The sequence below is a fragment of the Ursus arctos genome, unplaced genomic scaffold, assembly GCF_023065955.2.
Source record: "Ursus arctos isolate Adak ecotype North America unplaced genomic scaffold, UrsArc2.0 scaffold_14, whole genome shotgun sequence".
NCBI lineage: Eukaryota > Metazoa > Chordata > Mammalia > Carnivora > Ursidae > Ursus > Ursus arctos.
This window is the reverse complement of record NW_026622808.1, coordinates 30,923,042-30,943,027: the sequence shown is the minus strand read 5'-3', so window position 1 is coordinate 30,943,027 and position 19,986 is coordinate 30,923,042. Positions and strand designations below refer to the sequence as shown.

Below are 19,986 nucleotides of genomic sequence, written 5' to 3'. Positions count from 1 at the left end.
CTAATGAAAATAGGGTTACCCGAATCTGTGCCCATTAGTCCTTATAGAGCAATACAAAATAAAGCTACTGCTGATTTTTCAAAATTACGGTTCTTAAGGTACTTGTAAATAGGTACTTGGTTTATCTTTAGTTCTGTTTCTTCAGGCTAAGAATATTCATACGCTCATTAGTGAATGATACCTTGAATTGATCCAGATGAGTCATTCTTGTTACTTAAACTTAGTTGAAGCTATCAGGACACTCTCAGGTACTTTATAAATTGGGACTGTAATGGAACATATGTTGAAGATGAAAGCAGATTAGTTAGGAGATTAAGACAGCCACATAGAGCAGCTGTGCTCTTCACTGATGGTTGGAGAGTCAGACTGCCCTAATCTTAAGAACGAGATCTTCTTCAGCCAGCTTTGATTTTTTTTTTTTTTTTTTTCTTTTTGGCAAGGGTCAGAAAGTTCAACATAAAGGCCAGGAAATAATCACATTTTCACTTTTTCTTTGCAAACCCTGGCATAGGGATTTATGAGCCCAATCTGTTTGAAAAGTTTCCCTTTTTACCCCCAAATAAGTTAGTCTGTGTTGAGAAAATTTAGTCCTCTGATTATTCTGTGATACATGGTTATTCTGTAATACAGTTCTGTAAATTATACTTCATTCTTTTTTTTTAATCATTCAGTTTTCTTTTAAACAAGATTTATGCAGTGTTACTGAAAGATTCTCTGAAAGATTTATTGAGTCAAACTCGTAATTAAAAAGTCTTATCTTTCAGGAGTGCCTGGGTGGCTCAGTCTGTTAAGCGTCTGACTTTTGGTATCACCTCAGGTAGTGATCTCAGGGTCTTGAGATTGAGCCCTGCGTGGAGCTCTGAGCTGGGCATGGAGCCTGCTTGATATTCTCTCTCTCTCTCTCTCTCTCTCTCTCCCCCCCCTTCCCCTCTCCCTCTGCTCCTCCCCCACTGCTTGTGTGTGTGCACATGCTCGCTCACTCTCTCTAAAAGAAAAAAAACTCTTATTTTTTAATTTATTTTTTTCAACTTCTTTTCTTCCTCAGTCTCTATTTATGTTTTATAAATTAAATAAATAATCTTTTCTTCCTCAACCATTATTTGCTCATCCAGGAGGACTGATTCTCCACTTTAATCAGCTGTGTCACTTTTTGATTCTCACAAGTTTTCCTATTTTTTTCCTGAGCCAAATATGACAATTAACACTTGAAATTGCTCAGAATTTGAGGCTTAGCTGAAATGGACTAGGAAATGAGGGCTGAGTCCAAAGTGATAGACTTGAACTTACCCTATCCTCCCATTTGCCAGGGCTAAAGGTTGCCTCTCATTCTCTTTGCAACATAAGTGTTAGTGTTTTCAGTCTCACAGATGCTAGTGAGGATGTGTTTTCTTCCTTTTGAATGTTTGACTTAACCAGAATCATTAAATGTGAAACTGAGATTTAGCACATATTTGATTGTGTATGTTGTATCATTGCCAGGAGATTTCTTAAATCAATTCTTACGAACTTTTACCTAATAGAAAGAAGAATAAATCTCATCGGGATATTAAGCGGATGCAGTGTGAGTGTACACCGCTTTCTAAAGATGAAAGAGCTCAAGGTGAAATAGCGTGTGGAGAAGACTGTCTTAATCGTCTCCTCATGATTGAATGGTAAGTAAATTAAAATGCTCTGATTTTGCTCATTCTATTAAATGTCTCAAAATAGTGGAAAGAATTAATAATGAGTCAGATTTAACCTTTCTCTTCTACCTGTTGTCAAGTATTTATAAGCAATGAAATCTCTAATGTATAATAGTGTTTATAAGGAGACAAATTTCCCTTGCGTTGTACGTTATAGTATACATTGTCAGTGCTTTGTAAAGTAGCCCTCATACTAACGTAGTAACCTTTTAGCTCTTACGCTGTTCGTGTCCTGAGAGGTAAGTGTTGATACTTTCTAGCTTTTACTATAAAATGAGATAAAACCCTAGCGTTTCAAAAGTGCATAAAGTAAAATGTCTTCCAAACCTCAATCCCTCTATTTCTGGTCTTTCCAGATACTTTTTATGCCTATATCAACATTCATAGCTATTTCCACTTTTTATGTATAGAAATGAAATCTTTACCATATGTACTTTTTAAAATTTTACCCCCTCACTCTGTCCCACACACACATGAACACACAATTAAATATGTTTTGGAGACCTGTTCAGAGCTACACATACAGACCTAGCTGAATCTTCCCTCGGCTGCTTTATATAGTCTGTTTATAGTTAACTCATAATTATTCATCTTCTATTGAGAGACATTTGCTTTTATATTTTTTTTATAAACCATAAACATCTTTACATTAAAAAATGTGTGATTATTTTTTTTTACCACTTTGATGAAAAATTGTATCATTTTTAACATGGAGAGAATATGGAGATGATGTATAATGTAGATACCTTGTTTTTAGTGTTAAAAAAGTGTTTTCTTTCAAACTCAGTTTTTGTTTTTGCTCATGTTCTAGTGTTATGAGAATAAAACCTATACCTCAGAAAAATAGAGAGAAAGCACTTTGGTATTACTTTATCTAAAAAAAAAAATAGAGATGACAGTACACATGTAGGAAGAGGAGACACAAGAGTTAGCATTATTCTCCTAACTTGACATTGTTGCTCTTGCCTCTGCGTTTTTTGGACTTTTCCTTCCAACCTTGCTAAAGAGATAGGAAGTACAGGATACATTTCTTCATGTGTTTCCCACAGTCAAACTTAGAGTAGTTGTCAGGATCAGGTTCAAATTTAAGCTGGTGTTCAGAGCTCTTCATAGTAGATCAACAACCTTCCATCTTCTAGCAGCCCACTTTTCTTACCAGTCATCTTCTGCTGTTTTGTTCTCCTTTCCTCAAGTGGGCCTTGTTTCCTATATCTGCACCCAGGCAGGCGCTGTTGTGTCTCTTGTTTGTTGTTGTTGTTGTTGTTACTTGTTTGTTTTTTTCCACATCCTATGTGTCATTAGAGATTCTGCTTTGAAGAATTAATTTTCTACACTTCTCATTTCAGTTCTTCTCGGTGTCCAAATGGGGATTATTGTTCCAATAGACGGTTTCAGAGAAAGCAGCACGCAGATGTGGAAGTCATACTCACAGAGAAGAAAGGCTGGGGCTTGAGAGCTGCCAAAGACCTTCCTTCGTAAGTTATGTTTTAATCCTCTTTCACTTCATTTTTGTGTTATTGAAGTTGGTTAGCTACTTTGTAGGAAAATAATGTGTCTGTTACACTGAGGTTTAATGATTATTGTAGGGGCGCCTGGGTGGCTCAGTTGGTTAAGCGTCTGCCTTCGGCTCAGATGATGATCCCCAGGTCCTGGGATTGAGTCCTGAATTGGTTCCTTGCTCAGTGGGGAGCCTGCTTCTCCCTCTGCCTGCCACTTCCCCTGCTTGTGCCTGCACACTCTCTCTCTGACAAGTAAATAAATAAAATTAAAAATATATGTATTTTAAATTGTTTCCCAAAGCCCTTTAGCTTTTCTAAGCTTCTTTCAAAGAACGCTGCTTTGGTAAAATACACTAGGAAAGAGTGTTTCCAGGTTTCCCACATTTTCCTACTCGTATAACTTCCATATGCTGATGGGAGTGTCAGTTTCATGTTTTAGTTACAAACTATTTAGATGTTCACTGGTAGAGCATTTCCATTGAACAGGACATATTGTCAGATATGCGAAGGATGAGGAGGACTTTGGAACTAATCTGCTACTTAGTGTTAAATACCATAACATTCTCTGTATTATTATACCTATTTCTTCGCTATCGAAGATACTAAATAAGCAAGGAAAGACCAATCGGGTGGAAGGTAACTGAAAGACGCCAAGGAGAGAGATTAATCATAATTATTGATAAATACTAGGGAAAACTCACAGAGAATGCAGTGAGAGAAAAGGTCTGTTTGACCTTTAACATCATCAGAGACCTCTGAGTAAAGGCAGTAGAAGGGCTGCTATGTTTAAATTGCCGTCTTTTCTCCTAGGACATAAAGCCTCTAATATTTCAGTGGCTCCTGATTTCTTCAGAGCTGCTTCTCAGCTGTAAATCACTGTTTTCATGATAATAAACCAGATTTGAATGTTTATCTAGTTAGATCAGGGATACACATTTTGGTAGTATGTATAAATGTAGAAGTGTCTTAGAATCAACATTTTTGGAAAAGTATTAGAAAGGAGAAAAACTCAGATGCTAGGTACTTCACATATATTTTAATTGTATCCTGTATAATACCACATTTTTTCACTTAGCAATATTTCATTAAATCCATTATTTTTTTACATGGTTGTATGTTTTCCATATAGCTCCTAGGCAGGAAGTGCTATTGTTTCCCTTTTGTTTTGCCAGGAACACCTTCGTCCTAGAATATTGTGGAGAAGTACTTGATCATAAAGAGTTTAAAGCCCGGGTAAAGGAATATGCACGAAACAAAAACATCCACTACTATTTCATGGCCCTGAAGAACGATGAGGTGAGCAGCATGAATGTGTTTGCTTTGAAACGGATCTGGAAATTGTTGAGTTTGAAAGGGTCATTGATACGGACAGATCTTTAAAAGACATTAAGTGACAAAAAAGAGGAGCAGAATAGTATAGATAGTTTTTGTTTACAAAAAGAGTGGGAGAGGGTAATATTTACATATATATGTAAATGTAAACATACATGCTTCATATTATAACTCTTAAAAGTTACTGATACCCCCAAAAGAGTTTTTTTGATGTGAGTTATATTTGTCAATACTTACATAAAAATTAAAGCTGAGAAATTGAAAAATATTTATTAAACCACCGAAGAGTAACAAGACCATTATATGTTGACATAAATGTTTTTATGAAGATAAAGCATTTTCAAATAATTTTTGTTTTAAACACGAGGAGTGCCATTGTTTTACGTTTTTACAAATCTCTTTAATGTCTGGTGTAATAAAATTCAACTAGATTCTCATATCTGTCTCTCTATTCAGTCCTGGAAAACCTAATTTTAGGTCCTACCCCAGGACCTGCTGAATCTAATTCCGGGGGTGGGTCCAGCAGGAGTTTTAAGGAGCTCTCCAGGGACTTCAGATATGCACTGTAGTTTGAGAGCTACTGCACTGTGCACTTTAAAATGGCGTTTTATACCCTTGAAGTGTAATTGGAATATAAGAGGATGTAAGAAGTAGCTAAAAGTAAATGGCAGAGATATTGGTAGGTATGGAGATAATTTTGCTTGTAAGTAAGATGTTGATAGTTAGCAGATCTCCCTGAGGAAGCAGTTGGATATTTGTCACTTGGATGTGTCTATACATGAAAGAGGAAGAGGGGTTGGGAATGCAGGTCGTGCATTTGCCTAATGTCTTTCCTTTGCAAAACATACATGTATTTTAAGGTCTCATTTCTAACTCTTAAAATGATCCCTTTCCCTAGATAATAGATGCCACTCAGAAAGGAAACTGCTCTCGTTTCATGAATCACAGCTGTGAACCAAACTGTGAAACTCAAAAAGTAAGTCGAAGTAGATTTAAAGTTTGGGATATTTGTTAAGATTGCTCTTCTCTTAATTTTAGATTCTACATCAAGGGTACCCATGGATTTTATTTTTTAATCATTTTAATCGTTTTTTCCTACTCTGTTGTTAAAAATCTTATTTTGAAATAAGTTTAGATTTATAAAATACTGAAAAAACAGTACCGAGTTCCATGTACTTCACCTAGCTTCCCCAAATGTTCACATTTACATAGCCATTATACAATTACCCAGTCCAAGAAATACTATTAACTGTCGACTGTTCTAAAGTCTTTATTTAGATTTTGCCATCTGTCATTTTTCTGGACTAGGATCCAATCCAGGAACTCCCATTGCATTTAATTGTCACCTCTCTTTGCCCATAAATTTTAGCTATTATTTCAAAGGTACCAAAATACAAAACAAATTTAATTTTGAAGTCCAGCGTGTACTATTATATTGAGATTTTTATCAGTTCTTATCCAGGTGCCAAATTAGGTGGTTTTAATAACATAAGGGGCTGAATGGCCATAGATGAGAGGGATTATATGTGATATGCATGTGGTTACAGTGCTTCTCCTCAGCAAGGCTGGGCTCTGGGTCTTGCTTATCTCTCTGTCCCTGTGCCTGGCACATAGTTGACACTTGATACATTCGTTTATTGAATTTGATAAAACATTTTGAAGTAATGATTTTAGTACTCTCTAATTTGTGTTTTGAGCTTAGATGAAACAATATATATATGTTAGAACATTGGTTCTTTTTTTAGGCGAAGAAGGCTATAGTCCCACTCCCTAGAGAAGTATCACGGTTCCCTCTCATATTAAAATATTGTTTTTCACTCCTGGATATTTTTTGTCCTTTGATCTATGTACTAATATATCTTAGATATGGCCCTTCTAAGAGCCAAGCCATATAATAAATAGGAGAACCCAGTCTGTAATCATTTAACCTAAGTTCTGGTTCTAGTTTTGCCTGCAGCTGGTGGCCATGTGTCTAACTGTGAGACTGCAGTTGTACTGTGTCCCTTCATCTCTTTAAATCTGGGTTTTTTCATCAGTAACATGTTCACATGGTCTGGATAGGAGCTCTACAGTTGACTTACATCTTACATGTTTTGGAGCTACAAGTTCTAACCCCTGTGTATTTACTCCCATTTTAATTCTTGAGTTTCAGGCAGCTGTTCTCATGCTTCCCTTCCCTTTCACTACACTCAGTCATATGACCACCGCTTCATGAAATTAAACATTTGGCGTCATTGTTTATATAGTTCCATGTTCCATCTTAGAATAAGATGTTACTTTTAACATAACATAAAGTAATACCAATTTGCCTGTAATAGTCAATGACACCAAGCGTTCCCTATTTGTCTGTTTTTAGTACAAGTGAATATTTACTGTGTGGAAATGTATTTTAGACAAGTTAAAGTAGCAGTTACTTTTATTAGAGACAAATTATAGATGATACTCAATCTGGTGGTATGAAATAAGAGTAACACTTAAGGGGCGCCTGGGTGGCACAGCGGTTAAGTGTCTGCCTTCGGCTCAGGGCGTGATCCCGGCGTTATGGGATCGAGCCCCACATCAGTCTCCTCCGCTATGAGCCTGCTTCTTCCTCTCCCACTCCCCCTGCTTGTGTTCCCTCTCTCGCTGGCTGTCTCTATCTCTCCGTCAAATAAATAAATAAAATCTTTAAAAAAAAAAAAAAAAAAGAGTAACACTTAAATATGATAGTTTATTTGAAGAAAAAAGTTCCCTATTTGCTATTTGGAAAAGCTTTTATTGTCTAAAGGCACATGCATAATTAAGGCAGATGATGATCTTTAAAGAAAAACACACAGATTAATCAGTTACTATTAATTTCTTTTCTTTTAAAAACAACATCTCAGTGGACTGTGAATGGACAACTGAGGGTTGGGTTTTTTACCACCAAACTGGTTCCTTCAGGCTCGGAGTTAACATTTGACTATCAGTTCCAAAGATATGGGTGAGTATTGTACTTATTTTGTTTTGCTGCTTCTGATGGGGAAATGGGCTGTTTAGATATAGAGATATAAAACTTTGATGTGAATTACTGAAAAGTTATATGTACCACCAGGTCTTTACTCTTTCAGTTTTGTGTGTTTTTCCTACTGTATGACACTTGTGGCCGTTAAGGGATTTGTACGGGATTTACATAATCTTTCTCTGAATTTCATGCTGTTTTATTCATATAATTATCTTTCATATGTAATTTTTAAAAACCCTTTTTATTATGGAAATGTCTACTGTGTGTGTGTGTGCGCGTGTGTGTGAATGTAAAGAGAATAGTATAATAAATCCCTGTGTATCCATCATTTATCTGTTACCAACTCATGACTAATCTTTTCTGATCTATACCACATTGTACTGTGAAAGATAATTTACTTGTTCTCTCTAACCAAAATAATGACTGATGAAGTAGCAGTGAATACCCCTAGCATCTATATTGTGGTTTCATAGAACCCCACTAAAAGGAACAGGGTTCCTTGAAGTGTCTGATTTCACGTTAAGACAGAAATTGAAGAAGGTGATATTGGATTATTTTGTTGTATCAGAAAACCTGTTATAAAAGATGAGAGTCATGTCAAAAGGACTTGGACCTAGCTTGAATAAGCTCTCATAATAGTGAGAGAGTTCTTATTAACACTTAAGCATCAATAAGCGTAATAACTACAGTGGTTTGAAACCGATTATGTAAAAGCCATGAGATTTAATGATATTTTAAAAATAAAACTACATTAGTCGTAATAGAAGGGATCCAATTCATGATTTTTATTTATTTTTTCATGTTTTAGCTATTTTTTATCGTGGAAAATGTCACATAACATAAAGTTCACCTTTTTAACCATGTTTAAAGTATACAGTTTAGTGGCATGTAGTACAGTCACATTTTGTACAACTATCACCACTCTCTAGTTCCAGAACATTTTCATCACCCCAAAAGTAGACCCCATTTGTGTTAAGCTGTCATGCCCCATTTCCCCCTTTTTCTAGTCCCTGGCAAACACTAATCTACTTTCTATATCTGTGGATTTTTCTGGATGTTTCACATAAATGGAATCATACAAATGTTGTCCTTTGTGACCTCATTTAGAAAACATTCAGTGTTTTCAAGGTTCATTCATGTTGCAGCATGTACCAATAGTTCATTCCTTTTTTTATGGCTAAGTAATATTCCACTGCATGTATATACCATATTTTGTTTATCCATTCATTTGTCAGTGGGCATTTGGGTTGTTTCCACTTTTTTGCTATTGTGAATAATGCTACAGTGAATATTGGTGAATAAATCAATTCATGATTTTTAAAAAGTAGTTTAAAAGTTAAAAAAGGAAAAAAAAAGTCAAGCATTTATCCTGCCTTCCCCAAGTGAATTCTTCTTTAGGTTAAACCAAATAGTTGATGAGAGGAAGTTCTTCTTTTGGAGGTCATTTCAGCTAATAAATGAAGTAGTAATGGTATCACGTTTTGCAGCACCTTGTGAACGAATGGATCTAGGCAGTCAGTGGTGTAGCAGTCAGGGGATGAGTGCTGACCAGGTTGTATGTAGGGCTCCTACGTTGTATTTTTTCCACGTGTATTTGCACTGCCCTCTTTGAAGGAAGGGGTACTAGAAATCAAGTGCTATTTGTGATGTCCTGCTGTATTGATTGAATAATTTATTTTTATGCCTTTGATTAGTAATGTCATAAACTAAATCTATCAGTTTACTTTTGGTACAGTTTTTCATGCTTTCCTCAGGTCACAGAATAAATAAATGGCCGTGATGGTTTGTACCCAGGCTTGTAGACTTAGGCCTGTGTTCTTTCCACCACTTTTCCTTGACTCCATGGTTATACTTATGTATTACTGTGTTTCTTATCTAATATCTCATCCTTATGTGGTAACTTTTAATAATCATGTGTTTCCTTTTATGTATCCTGTACATATTGAATTTTGTATCTGTGTATATGTATTTATAACAATACATTTTGTTTGTTCTGTGTGCCAGTTAAATATTTACATATTAAGAGATATTGAACTATTTAAGCAGTTTTGTTCTCAGCTCAAATATGTTATGATCTCTTATTTTTATACATTAGTGTGTACTCATAAAATGAAGAAATTACTCATTAACTTCTTGGCTGATTTTAATAAGGGAAGGTTGGAAAAAGAATGAATATTTTTTAAGAGCAGTTGTCAGGCATTTCCTTTAAATTAGTATCAGTTTTGTTGGAGTCTCTTAAAGTAATTACTTGTTTTAGGCTGAATTGACTTCTCTTTTGTATGTGATTGTTGTATTGTTGACATTTTTATATGGTTTACTTTCACATAACTGACATCTTTCCAATGCTCTTTAAAACAGAAAAGAAGCTCAGAAATGTTTCTGTGGGTCGGCTAATTGCCGAGGTTACCTGGGAGGAGAGAACAGAGTCAGTATCAGAGCAGCAGGAGGAAAAATGAAGAAGGAACGATCCCGTAAGAAGGATTCAGTAAGTGTTTCATCCTCTCTTTCAACTTTTACCATATATGTTTTAAGAAGGGGGGTAGCTTTTCTGATTGGAATTTGAAAAGTCATACTACAACCAGGGAAAGTCAGGATCAGATGAGATAACCAGGAAAAGAATTATGGTTGCTATTTTTATTTCAGGTTCATAGAGATTAGAATTAGTTACCGAGAACTATTAAAGTCGTCTTGTAAACACATGGGCTAATAGTTTTTTTGGAGCCTGTAAAACTCGTAATCCTAAGTACAAATGAAATGTTTATCTGCTAACTTACTTAAGGCATTCCTAATCTTTGTTTTTTGTTTGCAACTCTTAAAAGTTTGCAAGTGTTCTTACAGACTCTGAAAAACCTCTTTGGAGTATAAGGTGAGTTTTGAGAGGTGACAGGCAACCCAAGAGTGAGAATGGAATGATGAAAGTGGTCTTTTCATTTACTACATTAGCATAGTAATCAATAGCCTTTTTTGGACCCTAGCTCACCGTAGTTACTACTGGAGGAAGGAGCTCTCTTGTTAATAAAGGGACTTTTACCCGGGACAAGGTCTAAGTGTTGTTTTATTAAAATCCCCCCTCCCTTTTTCAGAGGATCCCTTCACCAGAACAGTATTTCTCAGCCTCAGAACCACCTGGCAGGGCACATTTCTGGGTCCATCCCCAGATCTATGAATCTTAGTGGAGAGCTAGGAGCAGGGGCTAGGGGGCTAAGGGGATTAGTCAGCAAATTCCCCTATGATTCTTTAGCAGTTAGCTCATGCCTGGGCTTTTCAGGAACCAGTACGGTAAGAATTATAAATGGCTACATAAATTAAGTATAAATTACTGCTTAGATGAGGAGATAGAAGATGTATTGGGGCAAGGGGATAAAAGTGTAATAGTTAAAAGGTGATGTCAGTAAGCCCAAATTAATTGGGGAGAATTAATTATGGAACATCTGAATTCTGTAAGAAGATATAGATAGCAAAAAACATTGGAGAGGGCAGTTGAAAAATAAAAAAGGCCATTTAAAAAGTGCCAAAAAGCAAAGTTTCAACAAATATGGGTGTTGGCAGACCACCCAAGATGAACACATGTTCTTTAGAGTAGAGTATTGTGTGTGCTTCAGCTGTCTTTTTGGAGAGCATATATACCGTAATGGTCTGCCAGGCACTCAGCTAAGCACTTGACACATTAACTCATGTAATTCTCACAGTAAGTCCTGAAATTGGGTACAAGGATTTTTCCTTTCTTATACATGAGAGTACTAAGGCATCACCCAGCAGGTAATGAAAATGAACTAGCTCTTGTGTTTGCTCTTAACCATTATGTTGTACTGCAAGTTGTAGAGAGCAGTTTCATCCTCTCCCAACTCAAACAGTTGTGGTCATAACAGCCAATGTTGCTGTGTGCCAGAAAATAAATTTTAAAATTGTGGGGCGCCTGGGTGGCACAGTGGTTAAGCATCTGCCTTCGGCTCAGGGCGTGATCCTGGCGTTATGGGATCGAGCCCCACATCAGGCTCCTCCACTATGAGCCTGCTTCTTCCTCTCCCATTCCCCCTGCTTGTGTTCCCTCTCTCGCTGGCTGTCTCTCTCTCTGTCGAATGAATAAATAAAATCTTAAAAAATAATAATAATAAAATAAAATTGATTAAGTTGTTTTGTGTAGAGTTTTAGAAATGGTATAGTATGTTTATTTCTGCAATTTGGGTTTTTTTTTAACTCTTATTTTAAAATTTGATCCACAGTGATAAATATGTAAACGTATTTTTAACTGCTATGTTTTTCATCATAGAAGTTTGTATATAGTCCTGCTAATGAACAGTAGTGTTTTTAAGCTTATGCTATTAATGTCACAGTTAGTATCTGTACGTTTCTCTTCTGCACATGTTTCTTTAAGGTGTATTCATGGAAGTAGAGTCACTGGGTCATAGCCTGTTAGCCACCTTGACTTGACTGTTGCAGGAAATTTTTCTCGAAACTTCATTAAGATTGCTTTTATTTTTAACTCTCATTTTCTTATAATTGATAGTTTATCAGAACAGCCACAAAGTCGTCATTAAACATGTTGACCTATGCTAAAATCGCCATAAAAACTTCCCTTTGGCTATCTCCTGTTCTCAAAACTTACAGAATAAACATTTTTTAAAAACTATATTATTGTAGGGAGTATGCTTGTAATATGATGGTTTCTTAGGCAGTGTTATACCTCCATCATACCATTATCAGATGGCTTTCTATCTGATAAGATTCGAGAACAATCCCAAGGCACGAAAGTGTAGGCATTCCTTTTCTTTCTTTGCTTGTGTTTATTCTGATAATGGTGTGTCTTATCTGTATAGGCTTTGGCATTATAGACTGAATTAGGTGTAACATGAATCCAGTCATTATGGGTTGCTCCAGGTATGAATTTGAAGTTATTCTGGAATTAGAATGCTTTGGATAAAACTTTGCCCAGATAGAGGAATGACCTAGAATGATTCTAGGTTCCTAGGAGGGTTATTTGGCCTGACTATAATGAAGAGTTGAACTCTAGTTTAGTTTTACTTGGATTGTCTCCTACTGAAATTCCCTTCTGCATGCTTACATTCTGAATTCTAGTCAGCTATAGTTGAGAATCTTGGGAATTCTTTTGGGAGAGGATGCCATGGAGAGGACAAGATAGTGCAGTTTAAAGTGTAGTTTTGCATATTTTAACTATTAAGAAGAATATGTTAATAGTACTAGAGCCTGCATCCCCCGTATCAGCCCTTGATTGGTAAACATTTTTTTATTTCTTGCTCTTATGATTGCATCTATATATAGTCATCTCCTTAACAAAGCTATAAGCTCTTCCAATCGAAGGTGGTTGTCTTTTTTGGGGATGTCACAAACCAGGTAATTAATTACCTGATGTAATTACTAGGTAACTAAATACTTAGCTGATGGAGGTGTATTAAGTCCCTATTATCTGATGATATTTGTTGTTTATAAAGTACATACAGGAAATAGCCTGAAACTTCTCTTAGTCTCTTTTGAGTTTGCGAAACTAATGAGAACTAAATTACACAATAAAGAGGGTGAAAAGGTACGTACTTGCTTTCAACACAGAAGAAACAAGTATTAATATCCAGAATATAAAGAGAGCTCCTACTAATCAATAAGAAAAAAGCCAACACAAAAGAAAAATAAACAGACAACATCCAGATTCTTCACTATTCCAAATAGCCAATAGCCAATAAACATAAAGATGTTCAACCTCATTAGTAATCAGGGGAGTATCAATTAAAACTATCAGATGTCATTTACATGCTTATCAAATTGGTAAAAAGTCTGATGACTTGTAAGAACAGGATCTCCTGCACTGCTGGTGGGGGTGTAAATGGGTACAACCACTTTTTTCTTTTCTTTTCTTTTCTTTTCTTTTCTTTTCTTTTTTTGAAGATTTTATTTATTCATTTGTCAGAGGCCAGGGACCACACAAACAGCGGGAGCAGCAGGCAGAGGGAGAAGCAGGCTCCCCGCTGAGCAACTTGATCCTAGGGCCCCAGAATCCTGACCTGATCCTATGGCAGACGCTTAACCTACTGAACCACCCAGGTGTCCCTGGGTACAACCACTTTTGAAAACATTTTGGAATTATTTACTGAAAGTGAATGGATGTATCTGGAGTCACAGCAGCATTGCTTATATCATAAAAAGTAGGAACAACTCAAATATCCATTAACACTAACATAAATTATAATGTAATCCTAGACTGAAAAATTAGTCATAAAAGTGAAGGACTATGGCTGCATGCAATAGCGTGGAAGACTTGTAAAATGTAAGGATGAATGAAACACGAGCATGACACGGAAGTTTTGTCCAGTATGATTTCCAGAAAGATTTAAAAAAATAGACAAAATTAAATTATAATATTTAGTGATTTATACACAGATGGTAAACCTATTTTAAAAATCAGAATGATTTTCAGGGGCGCCTGGATGGTGCAGTCGTTAAGCGTCTGCCTTCGGCTCAGGGCGTGATCTCAGCGTTCTGGGATCGAGCCCCCCATCAGGCTTCTCCGCTGGGAGCTTGCTTGTTCCTCTCCCACTCCCCTTGATTGTGTTCCCTCTCTCGCTGGCTGTCTCTCTTTGTCAAATAAATAAATAAAATCTTTTTTTAAAAAAGTACAAAATTAAAAAAAAAATCAATGATTTTCTAAAAAAGTTAAGGAGATGTTATCTCAAAAGCAAAGAGAAGGTATTCTAACAAGGGGAGGGCACAGGGAGCGCTTCAGGGATGCTGGCAATGTTGTCATCCCCCAGCCCTCTTTTCACCTGTATATTGATTGCATGGATATTGCTCACCCGTTTATTAAACTTACTTGTTTACAAATTGTTCATGTACTTTTCTTTATGTATACTGTATTTCATCAGAAAGTATTAAAAATACTGCTTAGAGCCATTAAAGATAGTTCATGGCCAAAATACTAAAGTACTAAAAAAGAGTAAGTATAGGGGCACCTGGGTGGCTCAGTCGATTAAGCATATGCCTTCATCTTAGGTCATGATCCCAGGGTTCTGAGATCAAGCCCCGCATCGGGCTCCTTGCTCAGGGGGGAGCCTGATTCTCCCTCTCCTTCTGCCTGCTGCTCCCCCTGCTCATGGTCTCTCTCTCTCTGTCTGACAAATAAATAAAATCTTTTATTTAAAAAAAGAGTAGGGGCACCTGGGTGGCACAGCGGTTAAGCGTCTGCCTTTGGCTCAGGGCGTGGTCCCGGCGTTATGGGATCGTGCCCCACATCAGGCTCCTCCGCTATGAGCCTGCTTCTTCCTTTCCCACTCCCCCTGCTTGTGTTCCCTCTCTCGCTGGCTGTCTCTATCTCTGGCAAATAAATAAATAAAATCTTAAAAAAAAAAAGAGTAAATAATTTCTTGGACTGATTAAGTACCTAACAGAATAAATTTTTAAGTGCTATAGACTTTTGCATATATGTATAGATGTTCACTTATCAATAATTTATTAAAATATACCTTAATCATTTTTATACCTTTATGTTGATTTTTAGTTACTTCGAATCCTTTCTGGAAGGTGGTGACCCATAAATTAAAAATAAATACTTGTAGTAAATGTAAATTAATGAAAGCAATCAGTTGGTCTCCTGGCTCCCTTCCTCCCAGGTATCCTAAAAGTTATTAATCCCACAATTCACAATTGATTGTCCACTTTACCCTAAGTATGGAAGCTGTATCATGTGGGATTGGCATGATAACTTTTATGTATGTCAGTACAACCATGAAGCTTGTAATTGTAGTGAGAATGTTCAAAGGTTGTTCACCTTGAGTATTTTTTGTTACTTTTACTTCAGTTTCTACATTTTTACCTTTTATTTCCTTAAGAGGAGTGCTACTGTTATTTACCAGTGGCGCTCTGTATACTATAGTATCTATTCAATAAATGTTTATTAAATAAAAAAGTAAGAACTCAGTTTTAGCTCTTAAATGTTCAGAGTCAGAGAATCCTTTCCTGCCTAATTATGAAAAGAAAACCCTACCTCTCTCTCTTTTTTTAAAAAAGATTTGTTTATTTATTTTTTGGGCCGGGGGTCAGGGGGTGGACAGGGACAAGCAGACTCTGCCCTGACTGCAGAGCCCCATGCGGGGCTCAATCTCATGACCTGAGGTCATGACCTAAACTGAAATTAAGAGTCTGAGGCTTAACTGAGCTACCCAGGTGCCCCAGAAAAACCCCATCTCTTAGCCCAGTAGTATTTGCATCTCAAAACCGTCCAAAGTGAGGTTCTGGCTGTTGCATTTGGGGGGAAAGTGGAATTTTAAAGCCCTTGATCTTTCCTATTCTAATCCTCTAGAATTTGAGACACAGGTAGTTTTACATTTAGGATATGCAGGGGAGAAAACATCTTTAAGGAAATTGTCTTGGATTAATATTTAACCATAAATTGGTTTTCCTGAATATGTCCCTAATCGCTTCAAATCATAAGAAGTGATAATGGAAATGAAAAAGAAATGAGCCTTAAATGTACATTTTAGAAGGAAAAAATGAGTTTACATTTCTTCAGCTTCTTGCAAGTAGCGTTTCATGTTTTCTTATTTTTGTTCCTTAGAATTATGTGAGTTTTGTGGTATACAAAATAGAAATGTTAAGTGCCTTGCCTAAAGTTATATTTAGATGATAAAAAATTAGTTAAAAAACGGAAAGTTTCCTTAAGATTCTTGTCTTTCAGATTTGCTTTTTTCTAATTTATTTTCAGTGCATTCTAGACTTTTATCATTTCAGGCCATGTTGGTTTAATGCTGTCTTTATATCTCTTCTGTGTTGGTTGCTGTCTTGTGTAGATTTTATTCTGTTATTGCCACACGAACTATTCTCAAATTCCATTTTGATCAGATTATTTCCCTTTTTTGAATTCAGTAATAGAGCTCTCTTACTCAGTCACATCAAATACAGATTCTTTTACATACCACCTCCAAGATCTCCTCATCTAACACCAGCCTTCATTGTTTTTTTTTTAAAGATTTTTTATTTATTTATTTGACGGAGAGATAGAGACAGCCAGCGAGAGAGGGAACACAAGCAGGGGGAGTGGGAGAGGAAGAAGCAGGCTCATAGCGGAAGAGCCTGATGTGGGGCTCGATCCCAGAACGCCGGGATCAGGCCCTGAGCCGAAGGCAGACGCTTAACCACTGTGCCACCCAGGCGCCCCCCAGCCTTCATTTTGATGAGGTTTTTCTCCCTTCCTCACCACACCTTATCTGCTCCAGCCAGGCCAAGCTAGGCACTATCATAATTTTCTATTTCCCTGTGTTCAAATTTTCCCTCTCTTCACTCCCTTCTTTGTCTTACCTATTGCTAACCCTGCTTCTGTGACTTCAGTTGTGATGACTCTCATTCTAACCACTCCCTTCCTTCGAATTTTTTTAACATTTACAGTTAATGCTTCATTGTTTGTTTTCATATGAATTAATTTTATCTCCCCAATAGTTCTGTAAGGCATCTTTGTATCTTTTATAACACAGCTGGAAAACAACCATTGGTAGGTTTTTTTGTTGTTGTTTCCCCATTATTTAATATTTGAAACAATAAAAACAATATTTTAATATTTGAAACATCCAGAGAATATATGTAAGTTATAAGGCATAATTACTTTTTTATTTTTTAAAATATTTTATTTATTTATTTATTTAAGAGAGAGAGAGCATGAGAGGGCGGAGGACCAGAGGGAGAAGCAGACTCTGCTGAGCAGGGAGCCCAATGCAGGACTCGATCCTGGGACCGCAGGATCATGACCTGAGAGCCAAAGGCAGTTGCTTAACCAACGGAGCCACCCAGGCGCCCATAAGGCATAATTATAAAAGAACCACTTGTGAGCACTTCTCTCCTTCCTGCTCCCTGCTTAGCCCCTAAAGGATACCACTGTTTTGAATTTTGTGTCTTACCTCCATTGCCTTTTTAAAATCGATTTTTCAGACATGCATCTATGAAAATTTTGTTTTTAAGGTTTACAAAAACAGAGTCATACAGCATGTAATCTTCTGGAACTTTTTTCATAAGATTGATGAATCTTGTTGCATTGGGCTGCACTTGATTCCTTTCACTGTGCTATAATAATCCATTGTATGAAAATGCTAATTTATACAACCTGGCCACAGACGTTTGTTAGTAGTTTTTTGCTACTCGTTCAGTGATTTGGTGTAACTCTGGGAATACATATGTGTAGAAGTTTCTCTAGGATTTATTCTTAGGTGTGCAATGCTAGGCCTAGGGGATACAAATATTTTATTTTTGAAGCCAGTGCTTTATTTTTTCTGGCGTACTTTTCACCTAACATAAATTTGTTCTTTGCCTCCTATAAGGGCAAATTTTTGTTTGTTTTGGTTCATTGCAGTGACTTTAGCACCTAGGATTATGCTTGACATATAATAAGTACTTGGTAAATATTTGGTGAGTGAATGAAATGCTTTTTGAATTGATCATACCAGTTTGTACTTTCATCAACAGTATATAAAATTCCTTTTGATCCGCATCTTTGCCTAGACTTGATATTATCAGACTTAATTTTTTCCCCTAGATTAATCTAGTAAATATGACATGGTTTCTCCCTGTGGATCTAATTGTGTTTTCCTTATCACTGGCAAGGTTGAGCATCTTTTTAGGTTGTTTGATTTAGATTAGTGGCGTGTTTGTAGTTGTTTTTATAACCAGATATTTTTCTTCGCTTTGGCAGGTGGATGGAGAACTAGAAGCTCTGATGGAGAATGGTGAGGGTCTCTCTGATAAAAACCAGGTGCTCAGCTTATCCCGGCTGATGGTTAGAATTGAAACTTTGGAGCAGAAACTTACCTGTCTTGAGCTAATACAGGTGAGCTCTTTGATGTTAATTTAGTTTTTATTTCTGAACTTGAGGTGGGGCATCTAAGCTACAGTCTAGAATGATGACAGGAGAAGGGATAACTCTGAGAAGAGTTACTCTTATTTTTAAAATGTTTTGTGAATTCTATATGACTTTGAAAGTTTGTACTCTTAAAAATGGCTTAAGAGTTCAGCATCATTTAGTTTTTTAGTAGATCTTGTTTGCATTCTCTCTCTAGTCAAAGAACATGGTGGGATTTTTTTCTGTAACAATTCAGGACATTTGATACCGCCCCCCCCCCATGATTATTAGTATGCCAAGGCCATTTTTACCACAGGATCTTGAAGCAAGGAATTTTAACGGCAGTCTTATTTACTCCAGTTTATTAAGTATGCCACAAGAAGTTGAACAATAAAAAATGGATGATTTAAAAGAAAACTAAGAGAAAACAGCCTTTTGAACAAGCATCTGAAAGGAAGAGGGAAATGAAAACGATTTAGACTATTATAGTTTTAGGTTTTTCAATAAAAATCGTGAATGTAATTTGGTTCTTAGTCCTTCAGAATTGAATTTCATTGTAAATGACATATTGATATTTACGGTTTTCTGTAAAGTCTATATAAAGTCCAAGTTGACTGGATACAATTTAGGTATCAAAAAGGATTATAATCTCTTACTTCAAAGCATTTATTATTTGTACACTTTCAGTTGCATTAATCACAATAGAGTTTCTAGGTGTTTTGTGAATATAAACAAACTTTTTATTCCTCTCTGTGGACCCTTTTTAATGTTCTGTCGGTATTGCCCACCCCACCCCATCCCATCCCTACCCCAATACCCTGCATCCTGCTTCCCTTCCCCCCATGGAAGAACACACATTCACAGTCTTGTCTGAAGTCTTTCCTGGAACGTCATGGGCTGTCTTTGTTGTGGATCTGGATGGCAGAGCTAGGTGATGGCCGGGAAAGTAACCAGAAGCTTCAGGAAGAGGTCAGTTCACATTCAACTTGCTTATTTCTTAAAACCGCTATGTAGACTGCTTAGGTTAAGTGATAATGTCGGTGATAATGAATTTAGCATTATATTTACCACTGTATTAAATAAATATTATCATCTCAGTATCATTCCTGTAACTATAACCTTTTACATAGACCTTGCTAGTAGTGAGTTTACCCCATGGTTTTTCTTATAGTATCCCTATAGTTGATACCGCATAGTTGGGAATTGCAAGAGCAAGATAAATCATAGTTAAGTGAAAGATCCAGTTTGTTGCTAAAGCCATAGTTTTAAACAAATTGGAAACCATGTGAAACTTAAATTCTGGGGCTTTAAAAAATTAGTGAAGAGCCGAATTCTGGAATGGCAAGAGTAAGAACATTTTGAGGAGTCAGTAAGTGTTTTAAAGATCTAAATAAATGTTCCTTGGCAGTGTCATTAGTGGAGTTGTGATATTTATACCTTCCCATGAAATAATATTTTTAACCAAGTGTAAATGTAGTTATTTTTAAATCATAGTTTCTAATATAATACCAGAGTCATTTAATAATGCACTTTAAAAACCAAAACAGGAATGAGCAAATAAGTGGTTGTCTTGCCTCTGTTCTTCTCCCAGGAGATTTGGCAATAAGTAGAAGTTGAGGAAGAATTGGAATTCCTTCCTTCCTCCCTCCCTCCTTCCCTCCC

At 36.4% G+C, this 19,986-nt stretch overlaps 1 protein-coding gene across 5 annotated transcripts in view; it reads left to right on the top strand.

The window, feature by feature from the left end:
- Window positions 1-19,986, top strand: part of SETD2 (SET domain containing 2, histone lysine methyltransferase) — a 121,854-nt gene that overhangs the window by 37,932 nt on the left and 63,936 nt on the right. For all 5 annotated transcript variants that reach the window (XR_008959084.1, XM_026500698.4, XM_057311689.1 and 2 more), the window contains exons 4-11: window positions 1,521-1,652; window positions 3,029-3,157; window positions 4,354-4,477; window positions 5,412-5,489; window positions 7,378-7,475; window positions 9,855-9,981; window positions 18,178-18,312; window positions 19,174-19,293. Coding sequence is in view for 4 of the 5 variants with exons in the window: in XM_026500698.4 (XP_026356483.2) it covers window positions 1,521-1,652; window positions 3,029-3,157; window positions 4,354-4,477; window positions 5,412-5,489; window positions 7,378-7,475; window positions 9,855-9,981; window positions 18,178-18,312; window positions 19,174-19,293 (943 nt within the window). In the remaining variant the exon portion in view is untranslated. The remainder of the gene's footprint in view (window positions 1-1,520; window positions 1,653-3,028; window positions 3,158-4,353; window positions 4,478-5,411; window positions 5,490-7,377; window positions 7,476-9,854; window positions 9,982-18,177; window positions 18,313-19,173; window positions 19,294-19,986) is intronic.